Source organism: Echinops telfairi, unplaced genomic scaffold (assembly GCF_000313985.2).
Source record: "Echinops telfairi isolate 266 unplaced genomic scaffold, ASM31398v2 ScPeMD7_23;HRSCAF=83, whole genome shotgun sequence".
NCBI lineage: Eukaryota > Metazoa > Chordata > Mammalia > Afrosoricida > Tenrecidae > Echinops > Echinops telfairi.
In genome coordinates, this window is record NW_022103920.1 from 46,190,666 (window position 1) to 46,209,985 (window position 19,320).

At 37.6% G+C, this 19,320-nt stretch overlaps 1 protein-coding gene across 1 annotated transcript in view; it reads left to right on the plus strand.

The window, feature by feature from the left end:
* GNAI1 (G protein subunit alpha i1) overlaps window positions 1-19,320 on the plus strand; it is an 83,413-nt gene that overhangs the window by 59,079 nt on the left and 5,014 nt on the right. The window contains exons 4-7 of the mRNA XM_004702621.3: window positions 2,171-2,328; window positions 7,243-7,371; window positions 15,229-15,358; window positions 16,297-16,450. Of these exons, the coding sequence (XP_004702678.1) occupies window positions 2,171-2,328; window positions 7,243-7,371; window positions 15,229-15,358; window positions 16,297-16,450 (571 nt within the window). The remainder of the gene's footprint in view (window positions 1-2,170; window positions 2,329-7,242; window positions 7,372-15,228; window positions 15,359-16,296; window positions 16,451-19,320) is intronic.

The following is a 19,320-nucleotide window of genomic DNA, read 5'->3' on the forward strand; positions in this document are numbered from 1 at the left end:
ACCTCACATTATGAAAACAAAAATGCTCACAACTGGGCCAATAAGCAACATACTCTTCAGTACAGTAGTGAGGAAAGTGCACGGGGACCGTGCATAATCTCTAGCTTCATTAGAGGGAAGGAGAGTCCAGTTCCTCATCTGCCCAAGGATGATTTCTGTGAGGCAGAGGTCAGCCATGCCTCCCTCCACCTTCCATATGTCTCCATCATCAGTCATCCCTCCAGCACCAGCCTACTTCGCTGCTGGGTTTGAGAATCCATTGCAATGGCCACACAGGGCTCCCAGACAATACTCATGATTATGTGGATTGATTAGGAAGTTAACAGGTTACAAGTCAAGGTCAGAACACATTAAGGATGCACTTCTTTTGTCCAGCACAACTCTTCTGGGGCATGCCAACAGGCGCATCTCTTTAGAAGTCCATTCCTCAGCCTCTCAGCCACGGGCAGCCCCCAGGCCTCCCCTGCAAAGCCCTCGGCTTTACTTGTTTTGTGGCCAGGAAGCCTGCTGCTCGGTCTCGCAGTTTCAGCACCGCTCTTCTGCGCTGTTTCATGGTCTCAGCGTTGCTCCTCTGCTGCCTCTCCACACGGGAATATTGGACATTCTTCACCCATAGCTTTTAATTCGTAGTGCCCCTAGGATTATCTCCCTTCCTGTTTAGGAGATAGCTTACTTAAAACCAGAGCACTAGCAAAACTGACCACTTCCCTCTTTAGAGTCCTCTACACCTTATTTCCCTGCTCCCACTGAGTCATTTGGTGGCAATTACAGACTCTGGATGAAGGGATCACACTGAGTAATTTCACCTCACTGCAAGGAGCTGCACTATCAACGTGTTACTACGGGATACACACCAGTTTTCTAGATCAACACATGTTCGAAATATTGCATTGGTTTTCATGTTGAACGCTTGTTGGAATGATAATACATTTGATATAACGCTTAAGAACATTTTGCTAAAATTTTTGTTGCCTGTTTTACCTGTTTTTTAAAAAAAATTAAGCTGTTATTAAGTTTAGAATTTCACATAAGGTTCTCATGTGGCTCACATTATATTTCCATTAGATTATAATGACCTCGAGCGGTTGTTTACTTATGGATGAGAATAATTACAAATATTTGCCTCCTCAAAATTTAAATTTTATTAAGCTAGTGTACATCATTCTTTCACTTAAAACTGTTTCCATGATATCATCTTGTAACTATGGGTATTTTTACTAGAAAGTTGAGCTTATTTTTGTTTCTTGTGCCTGGGCGAGCAAATACCCATTCTAAGCCCTTGCCAACGAGCCCTGGTGGTGCAGTCCTGCGTGCTTGACTTCTAATCAAAGGACTGGCAGGGGGAGCTTCCTGGGAGAAAGACTTGGTGGTATCCAACCATAACAGTGGCTCTCAACCTTCCTCATGCCACAACCCTTATATACAGTTCCTCATGTTGTGGTGACCCACCCCCCCCCCCAACCAACCATAACATTATTTTCATTGCTACTTCATCACTGTAATTTTGCTACTGTTATGAATCGGGTGACCCCTGTGAAAGGTCATTCCACCCCCAAAGGGGTCGCAACCCACAGGTTGAGAACTGCAGTTCTGTAAAGATGACAGTCCAGACAAAGCTCTCGTGCTGCGCTGTTCTGCCACATGGGATCACTGTGAGTTACAATGGACTTGACAGCACCCAGCAGCAACACAGCCACATCTGGCTGACAGGTGTTGACTTAGGCATACTTCAAAGTCTCCAGAAACTCCCAGACCATTTTGTGACCCTGTTCTTTCTTACTCTTCACTGATTGTTCTCTGAACATAGCCTACGGTTCTAAAGCATATGTGCCCTTAATTTCCTTGTATTTGCATATAAATTCTAAGAGTGGTAGGATCTTTTTAGGTGGGGGAAGATATTGGCTGTTTTGTTTTCTCAAAAATGACCCTCTTCAGTTCACAGCATACAATAGAAAGAGGATTTTTTGATACATCCATTCATAAAGTAGAATTGCAGTCACTCTCCCGCAGCTTCATAGTGCCTTGCTGGATAGTGCTAACACAAAATGTTTGCTAACACAACTAGGACTTTAACTACACTCTTTTGGGGGTGGGGGGAGGAAAATTCATATTGTAATGCTTTGCGTGTTCATGTTTTAAAAATCTGTAACTTCCCTTTGTATTTGTGTAGGACGATGCCCGCCAACTCTTTGTGCTTGCTGGTGCGGCGGAAGAGGGCTTCATGACTACAGAACTTGCTGGTGTTATCAAGCGATTGTGGAAAGACAGCGGGGTCCAAGCCTGTTTCAACAGATCCCGAGAGTACCAGCTCAATGATTCCGCGGCCTAGTAAGTTATCATCCCGTCGCAGCTAACTACCTTGAATGAGCACTTGCAGTTCAACTACACTTCCAAGATGGTTTTGTTGCTGTATTGGCCAACGCACTCTTGTACAACTCAAGATAGTTAGGGAGATGGTACTTAAAAGCCTCTCTCCTCTGGGTGTGCATGTGTGTGTAGATAGCTGTGCTTTATTTCCTTTGTGTTTAGAGGTGTCTTCAGGGACTCAGGGTTAGGTAATTCTAATTGAAACATGCAGAATGGGACTCTTTCCAATATGTTTTGAAAAATAATTGTCACTTTTCAATGTTCACTGGGAATTTGGGTATATAGGTGTTTTGCCTGGGGGCAGACAAATAGGGAACCTGTTATTTTGCTAGTAAAGATACATCAGACAAGTCCCTTTGAAAGCTATGTTGAATAGAGAGTTTTCTTTTTGAAAGTGTATGGCAGTCCACGAATTTTCATCCCCTGAGTCAAATAGTTGCATACTTAAAAGTGTCTATGTCAGTTTCCCTATTGCATCAGACACTATATACAGATACTAATGGAGTTGTTGGAAGAAAAATCTGCCTGGGTTTTCTAGGCAGTAGCCCTATGAAATTTGCAAAGCAAATTGTGATATACTTCCTCTACCTAATGTTTCCCATTAAAGTTTTAAAATCAAGTATTTGCTACAATAATTTAGCACCCATACTCAAGTCAAATAGGAAATATGGAGTGGGTAGCATCAGTCAATCTTTTGAAATATGTTCTATGTGCTTGTTTTACTCTCCAAGAACGTTCTAGCCTCTTGGGCTCTGGCCTCTTGGGACCCAAGTGTCTATTAGGTAAAAACTGACAGATACTAGAAAGTCTAGATACGTGCGTGTACTGTGCCACATGAACAAAAGGCAACAAATGGCTCCTGAGGACAGACTGCCTTTTAGCAGCTCTTTTATTACATGGCCAAGTATGTGAATGATTTACTACAGTGAATCACTTGCATCTTTTCATGAGCTACTGCAATTTTTTTATTATCCTGTAGTGCTCTCGACTAGTCAGCACTTCGACAAGGAACTTCCCCTTGTCCGATTGAGTTGCTTCCTGCCTCCTTGTGTTGTGTACTGAGAGCCCAATGTAATTTTCATTTATAAACAGTCACAGACTCACATTTATTTTGATGTTGTTTTAGTTCAGTTAACTCTTTTCTGACTCTCACTATACTGTAAATTAAGGTATTGGGCTGCTAATTCCAAAGTCAACAGTTCAAACCCACTGCCTCTCCATAGTAAATATATGAGGTTCTCTTCTTCCCTAAAGATTTGCAGACTTGGACATCCTGCAGAGTCATGATGAGTAAGAATTGACTCTGTGGCAGTAGTTTTGGCATTGAGTTTTTATGTTGTTAATGTCGCATCTCCAGTGCTTAAAATCGCAGCCAAGCTTGAGTAAACAACCCAAGCTTCACAGAGGCTACAAAATAAATTAGAACATTTATTTCCAGCATGAATGACTCACACATCATAATATTTGTTGTTGCAAGGCTAATACCTGCAGAAAAATCAAAATGAGAGCCTTCCTTATACAGATTGCTCTTTACAGAAACTCTGGTTGTGTAGTGGGTCATTATGCATTGAGCTGCTAACCACAAGGTGAGTGGTTTGAACCCACCAGCTGCTGAAAGGGAGAAAGTGAGGCTGTATGTTCCTGTAAAGATTTAAGTTCTTGGAAACTCCAAGAAGCAGTTCACTTGGTCCTATTACAGGGTTTTTATGAGTTGGAATAGACTTGATGACAATGAATTTGAACTTGTGCTTTCTAAGGAGTCCTGATGGTGCACCAGCTAAGCATTTGGCCCAACAGAACGTCTAACGGCTCTGTGGGAAAAAGACCTTATGAGCTGCTTCCACAAAGATTACAGCCAAGAAAACCCTATGGGACAATTCTACTCATACGGTCCCTATGAATCAGAATCCATGTGAAGGAACCTAACATAACAGTTCTTTTTATACCGGGGTGGGGGGTGGGGAACGAGCTCAGTCTATTGGTGAGGTTCTTCTCTCCATTTATTCTTTACTGGTATACCCATTGAGGAAAACTGTTCCCTTGACTCCCGATTATCTTATTTCTCCTTGTCCTAACCAGCCTTTTTTTTTAAGAATTAAAGAAATGATAAAAAATGTCTTCCCCACAATGGTTAGAGGAGATATTGATGTTTTAGTTCTTCACCAGGTTTAGAGGGATGTCGACAAACTGCTCACTAACACTGCCTAATCACAATTCTAAATTTTTGTCCTTTGGCAATAGAATTGTACAGTTTCTAAGAGCCTATTAGAGTGTTAAGAAACCCTAGTTTTTTAACCCTTGGTTAAGCTGCTGATTGAGGCTTGCCACTCACCAATGACTCCATGGCAGAGAAGACTTGGTGGTCTGCTCCTATTAAGATTTCAGCCTAGGAAGCAGTACGGGGCAGTTCTACTCTTTTCTACTGACTAGGGATTAGTTGGAATTGACTCAATGACATCTCATCATTCAAACTATATGAGTGTTAAGCAACCCCCCCCCCAAAAATACCTGTATCACCAATTAATAGATTTTCAACCGAAATAGCTCTATTTTAAAGAGAAGTAGTGAAAACTTTCAATGGCCTATGTTTTTTCTATTTGTCTATTTAACTCAGATTTTCTTACAGTGAGGAATAAGGTTATGAAACATGGATAGAGTGCATATTGGTTATTGTCAATGCAAAAAACTCAAAAGTAGTAACATTCTTTTTATGCAATAAAAACAATCAAAAATGGAACAAGCTTTTACCTATGTATTTTTAGCACTATGTAACTTAACAGTTTAAAATGTTTCTAGTTGCTAATCCATCATTTACATTTCTTATTAAGAAATTCAGTGTTTAGATAGTGTTTTTAGTTTCCAACAAATGGTTATTTATTAGGCTCCTTTTGTTTGCCAGACTCTGTTCTGATTGCTGATGTGGCTATGAAACAGTTTAAGAGGATAGATATGTCTACCTATATCAGACAGTCAGGATAAGCAACCCAATGGAGAGAGCAACAGGACCAATGGTTCGGGGTGGGGCTGGGGGTGGGTGGGGGGGTGTTGGGTGGAGGGACATAAGAGGGGAGGAAGTAGGGGCAGGGAATGGTAAGCCAACAATGACAGGGACAAGGGAAGAGCAAGGGTTTTAAAATGGACAATGATAAGAATGTGTTTGATGATTTGAAAAGTGCTTAAGAGGAATTACTGAGAGGTAAACATTGGGTAACTATGATAGTGGGGTAGGAGGGGAAAAAAAAGAGGAAAGAAGGATATATCAAAAGTTTATATGCATAGATTAAATACAGATATATAAGTATGTATATATATCATTATACATTTATTTTTCTATACATGTGCATATATTTTAAATAAAACAGGAAACAGATGGACTTTTGGTCTCTACTAAAACCTCACCTAAGCACACAAGTGCTTTGTTCGAATAATGTGGCACTGTACAATACTCACCTACCCAACACGATCACTGAAGACAAAATAGGTGCTTAAACAAAAGTGGTGAAGAAAGCTGATGGTGCCCAGCTATTAAAAAATATAGTGTCTGTTGTTTTAAAGGTGTGTGGTCAAACAAGTGTCCATCAAGCGGGGAAGCAACAAAGTCCACATGGAAGAAGTACACCACCAGTATTAAGAAACCCTAGCATAACAGTGTATGACAAAAAAAAGCCTGATTTGTGGCAGATGAGGGACTGGTCTTACCACAACAATGTACCTGTTCTCATAGCCATCTCAGTGCGCCAGTTTGGGGCAAAACACAGCATGCCTCTCTTGCGCCACACACCTTATTCACCTGACCTCACGCTATGCAACTTCTTTTTGTTTCTGCTAGTGCAGAGGAAAATGAAAGATCAGTGATTTTCTGATGTAGAAGAGGTGAAGAAAAAAGAATGAGGAAGGGGCTGTCTACCATCCAAACTGATGAGTTTGAAAAATGTTTCCAAGAATGGAATCGCAGATTTGACAAATGTATTAAGTGTACTTTGAGTACTTTGAAAGAGATAAAGTTGTTTTTGTAAAAAAAAAAAATTTAATGCATAGCTTTGAAAAAAAATAATTCTGTTGGCTGTGGAAATAAGGCGTGACTCTCCCAGCCTCTGTACTGTTTTTCTGCTGCCCTTGGCTGCACGATAGCCTAGGGCTTCTCTCTTTATCCCACCTTTCAATTTGTTATTGACATCCCTGACTATACACACAGGAGACCTTATGGTGTTGTGGTTACACATTTGACTGATCTGCAGGGTTAGAAATTCTAAAACCCTTTTTTTTTTCCCTTGAGAGAGAATGACAGGCCTTAGAGACTGGCATCAATTTGATGCCAGGAAGCTCCACTGGTATATGCTCAAAAATGAAAAGCTATTTTAATCCTCACACAACAGGAATTTTGGAGCATCAGCACAAATCTAGAGCAAAAGAGTTTAATAAAAATTTTAAGAAACAACTCTTAAAGACACTTCTAAATGCAGAAAATGTATTGCAATGAGTATTTATTAAATTATTATTTCTAAAGAAAAGTTACCAATCATCTCTAAGAAACAAAACATAGGGGGGGAAAGGCTGGGAGAATTGTAAAATACTTGTATAGGTTTAAATGGAATGTATTGTATCATTACAGAAATTTAAAAAGTATTACCATATATACTCGAGTATAAGCCAACCCAAATATCCACCGAGGCACCTAATTTTACCACAAAAACGGCATAAAAAGGGGAGTGAGCCAGGGGGGGAAAAGGCATAAAAAATGTGCTGAAAAACTTGGTTTATACTTGAGTATATACAGTAAATTAGAATATTACATATTTCAAAATGTGTTTTATTTGGTTCAGATCATCTTAGCTATTAGCATGCTTTTGATTTGTTTTTTCTTTATCTTCTCAGCTATTTGAATGACTTGGACAGAATAGCACAACCAAATTATATCCCAACTCAACAGGATGTTCTGCGAACCAGAGTGAAGACCACAGGGATTGTTGAAACCCATTTCACCTTCAAAGATCTCCATTTCAAGTGAGTAACTGCAAAATGGATGGCTTGCAAATTTAGGTTTAAAATACACTGCTTTAGAAACAAGTATAGTAATAAAAGTTTTTCAAAAAATGTTGTAGTTGGAAAATTAATTTTAAAATTGAGAAGGCTGGACAAAAGAATGTTTTGTTTAAAGAACAAAAATGGAGGAGTTTATTTTTAAAGGAAAATCTTATTTTAGGCAAGTATTGTCATTCATTTTTAGGTAAAGAGATAAAGCTTTACTAATAGAATATGTGAGTACTTATGAACATATTAAAAAGAACACCTTTTAAAAATGTCATATAAAATGCTTATTCATCACAAATGGATGTTTTCACTCTCTCATAATGACAAATAGTCACTGTAAAATGTGTGTGCTATTTACTGAGTAGAGTCTTAACAGAAATAGTGAATTGTATCTCTCAGAAATGAGAGGCACCTAAGATCCCCACATTTTACAGTGAACCAGTCAGCTTGACTTTCTCTACTAAGTATTTCACTTAGTTATCCTACTGTACATATATTGTTCACCATCTCCATTTTATTCTCGCTAAAACCATAACAATGAAATCATGGAAAAGGGGGTATATAACCCATGTAAGAATATATACATGACTAAAGTAATTTAACATCATGAAGTATTCTACTGAGACAAACTTACTCATTTTCTTAGAAATTTTATAACCCTATAGGGTAACTAGATCTTGTAAAGTACTGATTAAAAATAAATATTTCCCTTTTCCTTCATTATAATTCCATGTTTTAGAATATTGAAGCTAAGTGAAAGGGTTTACAGAGGTAACCTTTTAAAACTGCTATCTCCCCTTAATTGGCATTTACTTAAATGTGGCATTTTCTTGGTGCCTGTTATCTTTCAATCAGAAGGGACACAGAAAAAAAAGTCTACTGAGGGCAGTGCCTACTTTACAGAACCATCAGAGATCATATCATCCAGGCCAATAAAAATTTGCTTATTATTAAATAATATTCTTGGATATATATCTATTTGTGTATATATATTGTAATACAACTAGGTTGAGGTTCATTTTTAGAAAGGTACAGCTGTAAGCATTTAAGTCATTTAGATGCAATCCCGTACCTGTAGAGCTGTATAATGTTGACTCAAATGAACCAAACTCCCGTTGTCTCTGCAGAAAACTTCATTTGGATTAACAAAGATACTTACTATGTGTATTTTTTTTTTACTATGTGTATTTTATAAAAGCTTTCATAATGTTTACACTCCATGTTTATCTGTTGTGATGTTCCTAATATTGTGAAGACTTAGATAAATCATCTGTTAACTCTATTTTGCCACATTCTGGTTGAAGTTTTCAGGTTCACTATAGAATTTCACATTTTACAAGACTGTATATTTATCTGCAGAACCATCCCTGCAGAAAGGAAATAGAGAATTATAAGTATCAGGAGCCCTGGTGGCACTGTGGGTTCGTGTTGGTTCAGACCACCCACCAGCCACTCTGCGGGAGAAAGATGAGTCTGTCTGCCCTTATAAAGGTGTACTGTCATCTCAGAAACCTCACAGGGTCACTGTGAGCCAAAATCAACTCCATGGCAATAGGTTTGGTTTTTTGTTTTTTTTAATGTGTGTGTGCATGCACATGCATGTGCATATGTGTATGCAATATTTTTGAAAAACTAGTAAAACAGCAAACTGTTAACCTATACAAAGTTTATTAAAATTTTTTATTTTTATTTGGTATATACCATATCTCTATTAAAATTATTTTTCCTTTATTGCTTTACTTAATGATTTTTAAAAATTGACATCTGGCTTTAACATGCAATATGGGTTAGACTATTTTGTCACTTCATGTACATGTGAAAGCTGAACAGTGAGTTAGGATATCTAGAGAAAGGAATGCTGGAGGCATAGTGGTTACTGGTTCCACAGCTACTTAAAAGATCATCAGTTCAAATCCACCAGCTGCTACATGGGAGAAACATGTGGCTTTCCACTTCTGTAAAGAATTAGTCTCAGACACCCACAGGATATTCTACCTCGTCCTATAAGGTCACAGTGAGTTGGAATCAACTTGATGGCAACGAAAGTGAGTTAGAGAGGGGGTTGATGCATCTCAGTTATGTTAGGGAACAATATCGAATATACAACAAATTGCAAGAAGAACAAACAAATCTGTCAGAAAAAGTACCGCCAGCATGCTCCTTAAAAGGGAGGATGGCGAGAGTGTATCTCCTGCACTTTGGACATGATATCGGAGGAACCTGTTCCTGGGAAAGGGCGTCATACGTGGGAAAGTCCAATGGCCAGTGAAAACGGGAAGGCACTCAGAGAAATGGATTGACACAGTGTTTCCGAGTGACACGGGATCAAACGTAACCACACTGGGAGGATAGCTCGGCATTGAACAGAGCTTCACTGAGCTTGAGATAGGGTGCCTGTCAGTCAGAATCGATCCGACAAAGATCTAATACCAACATAGATTAGACCTTAGGACCCTACGTTTATTTGATCTGCTGCTCACTTTCCCGAAAAAGAAAAAATAGTCAGCGATTCCTGGTAAGTATAACAATTTGTAGTACAGCCCAGAATCCCGGATAAAGAGTAGACACCTGCTTTTGCAGCCCCGCTGGATTATTCCAGCAGTAGTGCCCACTTTGAAAAATACTCTTCCTCAGTGAAGGCTAATGCTTTGAAATTGTAAAATAAAATATCACACAGTTGTAATAGCATTTTTAAGAAAATATTCTAGTCAAAGATAAAAAAAATTAGTCCTGAGGTAACCATATAAAGAAACTACCTGTTGCCAGTTGTGAGCAGTACAGTTAAATAAATGCAGCTATATCTCTGATTTCTTCCCTATAAATATTTTACGTAAAATGCATTTGTTACTATCATTGCTCACTAAGTGTTTCCACCTGGGTGATTGATGTAATTGAATTTTCCAGAAACTAACATTTGCTTTCAGTTATTTTCATGGATATTTTCCTTTCCAAAACCCTTCAAACTAAAAAAGAAAAAAAGGCATTTCTCACTTTTCCAAATGGAGCTATAGATTGTAATTTGTTTATCTGACCATGTAACTTTCTGCTTTCTTATATGACACAGCTTTGCATTGGCTACTTTTTTCTTCTCCTTGTGTTCTCTGTTTTCTAAACTGCTTTTTTTCCCACTGCTACCATTTTCCATTATTAAAATCACTCATCATCTTTATCATCTTTTAGTCTGATCACTGCTTCTGAAATACCAAGTGAACAAATTTAAAATAGGACTTTTGAAGTGATACAACTTAGATGGAGATTATTGTCATAGTACCTTGAAACTATGAAATGATTATAATTTAAAAGTTTAGTATTCAAAATAATCTTTTTGCTCTTGCTTTTGATTTAGTTTGTTTTTTAAATCATTTTATTGGGAGCCTTACAGATATTATAACAATCCATAATTCAATTAGATCAAGCATAGCTGTACAATTGCTGACACCATCAATTTCAAAACATTTTCTTTCTTTTGAACTCTTTGATATTAGATTGCCTTTATTCCTTCCTACTGCCACCCTAACCCCCAGGAATCATTATTATATTATATATTATTATTATTATTTTATTTGCCATTATCTTACTATATCCAGTGTATTCGTTCACCTACAGTTCTGTTATTCATTCCCCTGAAGTGGGGTTATACAGTCATCATTGCTATCGGTTCCCCCTTCCTGTCCTTCCTCCTCCTCTCTTCCCATACCCTCAGGGAATTTTTACTCCCATTACTGTTTCTGAAGGGTGTACCTATCCTGGATCTCATGTATTGAGTGATCTTATAAAAAAAATATATTGTCTGGGGTCTTAAAGGCTTGAAGTTAAACAAGGGGCCATTTAGCAGGAAAGCAACAAAGCCCACATGCAAGAAGCATACCAGCCTGTGTGATTGTGAGGTGTTTATGGAAATAGGTATTAGAAGTTCAAAAACAAGCAATCAAATTGATGTGAAGGAATGTTGACAAAGTGGAGGCCCAAAGCCCCCCTGTAAGACAGTTGGAGAGGGGTGATGTATCCAGGGTGCAGTATAGCACTGATGAAACATATAATTATTATCTAGTTCTCTAATATTTCCTCCCCTATTGTGTTTTACCTCATCAATCTTGTTAGACCTGTGTATGTTCATTTGTATAATTAAGACCATTCAATGCATGAAATGCAAGTTTGGGGTTTTTTTGAAGCCAATATGTGTTAAAATGGGGCTTTTCACTTGTTTGTTTACCTCTTTTAAAGACCATGCCCTAAAGCAAATTTAAGTTATTGTTCTGTTCTAGTAATATCTTATTCTAACCATGGCTGGAGTTGCAATTAGGAGGTAAGATGAAATATATAGACTCCACTGTGAAGTAAATGGACAAACCTGCTTTAAGATTCTTAATACAGACTACTGCAGTCTTGTCCTTTGCCAGTTTCCTAATATGATCATTTCAGCATCAATCCAAGTATTCCAGTGTTTCCTGTAAACGTCTTGCACCATAACCCTTCCAGGATGTTGACTTACATTGGTCTGTTTGGGGTCCTGGAGTGGGGTAGAATTTCTGTTTTTTTTTCTTTTTTCCTGCTCGCATAAAGAGAAACATAGGTTTGTCAGGCACTTCAGATAAACTGCCTTCTTTGTGGTCTGAATTCCATTAAATTACTGTCATTGCAAACTTACATTGCACAAATTACAGCTTTGTTCTTTTTATTTGTTAAGTGACCTTGACATGAATTAGGGCACAGATGTATTTAGAATAATTGAACATGAAGCTGTGTTTCATATTTTGTAGTTCTGTGTGATTTTATTCTTTGTATGATTTTTAACTGCTGACATAAAACTACCAGTTTAATGTGTGTGTGTGTGTGTGTGTGTGTGTGTGTGTTTAGTACTAACAGCTCAAACTGAGGCAATAGGGTGATAATAATTTAAGAACATACATTTCACCTCTTGACAAGGCATTTGTAGACAGTATCAATGTGGGTTATCTTGTGAAGAACAAACACTTTAATTTTACCATGATTTTAAATCTATATCTGTAGTTAATGCAACTCCTCTTTCCATGTATACTTACATAATCATTATCGTAACATGACAGATGTATGTTTTCTATAAAAGTATGACAAGAACCTTGATGGCACTGTGGGTCAGGCAGGCTGCTAACCACAGGGTTGGGGGTTCAAACAAACCAGTCACTTTTGGGGAAGAAGGATGAGGCTTGTTGTTCCCATAGAGATAGAGCCTTGGAAACCCTACGCGGAGAAGCGGTGAGTAGGAGTCAACTTGATGGCAGCTGTTTGTTTTCTTATATATTTTTAATAAGTATATAAATGGATAATAGGTTGGGGTACAACATCTTTGGTTAGGGTATAATTTCTTTATGGGAGTTGATAATCCATATTTGATCAATTAGCTTTGTACCCGTCAGTCTTTGTCATAAATAATATTAGATGACAGTCTAAGGATACCTCAGCATATTGCAGTAGCTTTAACATCTTCTTTCCTATGTAAATCAAATGAATCCCAAGGAAATTCAAATGTATTCCATATTTTCTGCTAGCCAAGAGTTTCATCTATTTCTAAGAAGGTAAGCATAGTAATTTTTCTTTCTTTCTTTTTTTAATATAGATAATATAGGCAGGTTTTAACAACAGTATTTAAACTAGGTAAGCTATTTCTAATGTATGTATGTGTGAAACAATGACTAATGTTCTATACTTTTAATCTAGTATTTCAGGGAAGATAGAAGCAATAGTAAAATTAGTGTTCTGGTTATTTTCTTTATCTCGCTCTAACATCTAATAAACTATTAAACAGTATAATTCTTTTTAAATCATTTTATTTGGGTCTCGTACAATTCTTATCACAATCCATACATATCCATTGTGTCAAGCACATTCGTACATTTGTTGCCCTCATCGTTCTCAAAACATTTGTTTTCTATTTGAGCCCTTGGTATTAGCTCCTCATTTTTACCCTCCCTCCCACCCCTCTCCCTCACAAACCCCTGATAATTTATAAATTATTATTATTTTGTCATGTCTTATACGGTAGACCCATTCTAATAATTTTTGTCCCTCAACTGTGGATTAGAACATCAGCTTCACCTACCAAATGGATTCTGATGAACCAGATTAGACTACAGAGTATTTGTTTATGACAAGTACATAAATGAGCCTCATTCATTTTAGTTCATAAAAATATAAATTTAAGACATTTCCTCCACAGTTGAACTACTTGATTACCAAGGCAAGATTATTGTACATTTAACAGTATAAATGGTAGATCGTGATTTTCAGCAATATCAAAGGCAATCTATTTTGCTTGAAACTGGGTACATTAAAATATTTTCTAGGCACATTCATTCATCTAGTGTTGTAAATAAAAAGTGAACAAAAACAAAACAAGGTCAGTTGTCATCGGATTGATTTCACCTCAGAATGGGTCCCTGCAGGGAGAAGAGGGGCACTCCACAGGCTGTGACCTTGGGGACACAGATCACCTGGCTTTATTTCCCAGGCCTAGCTGGGTAGCTTCAGTTAGTACTGGTCAGTAAGCTATTTGCTCCACCCGGGGACTCATATAGAAATCAAGTCCCTGCCTTGGGTTAGGAGGGAGGAAATGAAATAAACATAGATTTAATACATCAGATAATAATACTATGTTATGGAGAAAAAGGCAGAATAGGGAAAACATGGCTGGTTAATGTGTGATATTTGAGAAGAGAAGTTACCAAAATGTGTTATTTTTTAAAAAGTTATTTTCGAATTGTCATAAGCTATGGAACAAATGAATACCCATTTTAATTTTTTTTTGTGTGTGTGACTTGTTTGGTCATTATTTTACCAGCTGACCTTTTAATATATTACCTATTTTGATAGCATACTTAAAACTTAATGAACAGTTTACTAGCTAAGGCAGTAAAATGAAGGCCACTTAAATGACAATAAAATTAATAATACTAGTTAATGTACTCAGATTTGGTTTATAGGACAATGGTACTCTGTAGGGAATTTTTTTTCCCCAAGAGTTAAATAGGGACTGTTTTAATTAGTGCACTTTCTTGATAAATAGGGCCTTTAAAAGTGCACCAGTTTGTATAGTGCTATTTCAGTTATATAAGTGGTTATTTCTTGATTACATAATATAGTCTGCAAATTTCAACTTTTACTCAATTTTGTGCTCTTGTAAGAAAAACAGAGACAGCCATTAAATTATCTCGAATGGACCGCTGCCCTGTGCATTAACCTACAGTGGTCCCATATTGCAAAATGCCTAATCACCGAGTGTATAACTCTGTTCAGGATCGTTCAATAGAGAGCTTACCAATTTCCTGTTTCATCTTTCTTTTTCTCCAGACTAAAGCTTTACTTTTATTTAGGCTCCATCTGAATATGACTTGTTTGCCCCATGTTTTCTCACCTGCAGCGACTTCTCCTTTACATCAAAATCTCACCCGTTGCTTCTGAGAGAAAATAGCATTCTGCGGTGGGAAGAGGGGCCATGTGCTCTGCTGCCAATGTCCATGACTTTGGCAGATTGCATGGACGCTATTATCTCTGCATTTCCTAGTTGCGGTGTGATTATTTCTCAGTGTTTACACATAGTTTGCAGTCCAGTCATGTGTATTGTTTCCTCCAATAAAAAAATAAAACAAAGCAAAAACCCAACAGCTGGCTTTTTTATACCCTTCTTGTGACGCCAGACCAATTTGTGTGTGTATCTCTGTCTCTCCGTTTTCCCTTTTCTTCTCATCCCACATTCGCCCAGCTCTTTCGAGCTCTCTTGGTGACATTACCGGAATGCGCAGAGCCTTTGAACACAGTTCATGTGATGTCAACTCAGTGTTTTGACTCTTACAGAATGTTTGATGTGGGAGGACAGAGATCTGAGCGGAAGAAGTGGATTCATTGCTTTGAAGGAGTGACGGCGATTATCTTCTGTGTAGCACTTAGTGACTATGACCTGGTTCTAGCTGAGGATGAAGAAATGGCAAGTAGAACCGTTTTTTAAGGATGGAGTATGAAATCAAAGGCGCAGGAGCCCCGGCCAAGATGTTGACACTTCCGGCTCTTTCCTGGAACTTTTCTGTTGCATGCTAAGAGGGATGTAGGCCAGAGAAGCACAGATGGATCCTGAGAAACAGGAAAGGACTGAGAGCCGGCCTCAGTTTCCTTGTTCCTTCTGTCAGCTCTGACAGATGGCGTGCTTTGGTACTGCCCTGTAATTTTCAGATTTGCGTAAACATACCTTAAATCAGAGGGAAATCTTTTCAGGAATAATTTAAGACGTTGCCATTTTAAATTAATTGGAATGCAATTTGGAAGACAAGGAGAAATGTTGTTAGCTTGATTTATAAAGTTAGTGATATACAGTTACGCTGTGGTAGGTTTGGTTACCCCATTGTTCACCTCGCTCATTTGGGCAGGATCAAAGGCAGTAGTGCTCACCCTGAAACCACGGGCACAGAAGGGCAGGAACTAGGAGCTTCTCAATATACCGTTACATGGAGGGTTATGGGGCTAATTGGATCCAAACATGTAGTATTAATCTTTAATATACTACGCTTACTTTTAGGTAAAGTTAGGTAAACTCTATGACAACCATGCATTTTTATATGTATTCACATTGGTCATCCCAAGATTGTTAAGTGCTGAAAGGAGATTTCGAAAGCTTGAGCATGGCACATGGTAGGCCGGCACCCAGCCAGTACTAGTTGATTGCAGAAAGGGATGAGTAACGATTAGATACCTGCATTCCCTAAAAGCAAACAAAATTTATTTTGAAATTGCAGATATTTATGTGGTATATCATTGATTTTTAAAATCAGTAAACTCAATTTTATTAGGATGCTTGCTACTTTTTAGACATAGTATTTATCGTGGCCATTGCTATTAATGACAAGCTGGTTGTACTTTTTTCTTTTACAGAATCGAATGCATGAGAGCATGAAGCTGTTCGACAGCATATGTAACAACAAATGGTTTACAGACACCTCTATCATACTTTTCCTAAACAAAAAGGATCTCTTTGAAGAAAAAATTAAAAAGAGCCCTCTTACCATATGCTATCCAGAATATGCAGGTATTTTACATTCTGTAGAGACTTTTTGAAATCACATATTTCTAAGTGAATGGTCCCTTTAAGCTAGATTTTACTTACTAATGTCCATCTCTTGCCTTAGTAATTCTTAACTTTCAGGAGAATTATTTATCAAGCTGCATTCAAGTGCATTAGAAAAGGTTTTTTATAAACAGTTTATCACATTATGAATGAAATAACTGAAAATAATATACTCGTTTTGTAGAAGAAGCAGATAATTTTCATTGATGACTCCAAGTTTTGTATATTTAAAATAATATTTTTTCATCAATTAACAGAGGCCATGCCAGGGATTGTATAGTGCAGACTAAATGATGCATGGCTTCTAGGCACTGTGTAATGGGAGAGACAGACTTACCAGAAAGTAAACAAGTGATGGCGAAGCTACATATTTCTTAAAAGGAACATGAATCCTACTGTAAGGGAGAGAAGAAAAATTATGGAGGAAATAATGAAGCAGCTTACTTCAAAGGAGAGTGGGCCAAGATTTTATTGGGAAATTTTTCTTTATTAATGATATTTGTAGTGGTATTATAATTTTATTGACTACTATGAAAAAAGAGACCTGAGCTACTGTCCTGGCTTTTGCATTATAAACTCTTTGATCATGAAAAAGGCACTTAACTTACCTAAACTCTCCCCCATTTGTAAACCACAGAATTTAGTCTAGTTTCTTGCAGTCCCTCCAGGCTGCTAAAGAAGGCGGCAGTTAAGGGAAACGGATGACTTCTTTTGTGAACCTTGCTCCTCTTTACCACCTGTTCTCTCATTAAAGCAGAGTAGCTCAACTCTCATCTGTTTTACATATTGGGCTCTGAATATTATTTCGTTTTAACAAAGGGAGCTCTGTGCCTGAAATAAGTGTGACTGGTTTATATGCTCTCTAAATCTGAATAGTTGAAGGGTTTAGTTAATGTAGTTAATGGATCCAAGTTGCCTAGCCTTACCTCATTATTTCTGGGTTTGGGGGCAAAGAAAGTCTCAAGAATTGGTTTCATTTTAAATAAAATTTTAATCAGTTTTTCTGTTGAGTCAATTATACCCAGCCCTCTGATATCAGCCGTCTTGTAGTTCCACTGACACATGAAAACCTTGCGGTCTACTGAAGGGCCAGAGTCTAATTCTAGACTTAGGCCTCTGGACTCTGATGCTCAGGCCATCAGCAAGTAGATTGCCTTTAATGAGAATCAAAGGGAATCAAAGACAGGAAGTTTTGTATGATAAATATAATTACAGTTATTACAGCAATTTTGTTAGTGTTTCAAAGGTATAGTTGAACTCCAAAATAATTTTGCACAGTTGATTTTTGTTTTCATTTGGAAAGTCATTATCTCATAAGTTACCACATTCAGAAAAATTTCTATTGCTTATTAAGACTATAACTCCTAATTTATTTTTAATTCTGTTATGGCTAGTTCTCTTTTCAAGAATGAAGTTATCCAAAGATGAGGGGGCTCAGTTCGGTTCTTTTTGAGACTATCTTTCAGGTTACTTTTATCCTTTTCTATTACAAACTGACAATTTTATAGGAAACACCACCACCAGAGTCCCCAAATGAATGTATACATGCTGTACACCTACAGGGGTTTGAGAGGAACCTACGATGTCCTTGTTCGTTCTTTCCCTCCTCGGTACAGCGCAACGTGATCAAGAAATTTACTTACAGAATCAGAATCCCTGATCTCAGTCCTTGAACAAAACAGAGGGTGCATAATTCTTTCACATGTCACTTTATCGATTATAATTTAAAATCGTCATTGTATGCCCTCATTATTAACCAACCAGCTGCCTTTTGCTTCACCTTGTACTCTCGGTTTCAATTTCTATTGCTTCCTATAGAAGAGTCCAGACTACTCCTGCGGGTTCTCTTCTACCTCTCTGTCTATTCCTGTTTCCTCCTCCTGTTCTGTTTATCTCTCAGTGTTTCACCAGTCCTGTCTGTAGTCCTATAGTCTTCCGTGCTCTCTCCTTTCACAGCCCTACGTAAAACTCAGGATGTGAGATTCTGTCCTCAACTGTGATTTCTTCTAGAGCTCAAGGCTTGCTCTTCCCACTGATTGTTGGATCGTGCGTGATTCTCTCATGTGCATGCTTTTCTGACACCTGAAATTCAAACTGAATTCATATTCATTTTTTCTAAAATATCATCCGCTCACCTTTTAAATAGCTCACCAACTATTCGCAAAACCTAGTTAACATCTGCACTTATTTTCATGACAGTTCTATCACGTGTTAGGAAATGACACAATTCCATGTCCCTCCCACACTAGCCTCTCTTTTCCCAGGATTTCAAGTCAGCCTGAGGAATATGTTCATTAGTTCATTCATAGATCCTGTGGCTTTGGGGATACAGTAATCTAGCTATTTTCTTATAGTACACACACATAGTTGAGTTTCATTTTCACGATCATATTTACTTATGTGTGTTTTTAATTTATAGATTACATTAGCTGTTGAAGTCCAATAATGCACTGATTTTTGCTTCTGATTTTCAAAGCACCAGCCTTATTGTGATTTAATAAGACAAAATTTAGTTTCTAAAGATAAATGATTGTCTCTAGCAACCTGTGTTATTTGAAGATCACTTTGTTTTAATTTTTCTGTCACAGTTCCATAACTTAGGTTGCCATAGCAGTTTAAAGAACATATCCCGGTGGGTCACATTGAATTGCATGGCATCATATGTGACATAAAAATGAGTTGAGCTGTAGTGTATGAAGTGTTTTCCTTAAGCTTCACATTGTTTTTTTTTTAATAATCATTTTATTAGGGGCTCATACAACTCATCACAATCTGCACATACGTCATCTGTGTCCAGCACTTTAGTACATATGTTGACTTCATCATTCTTA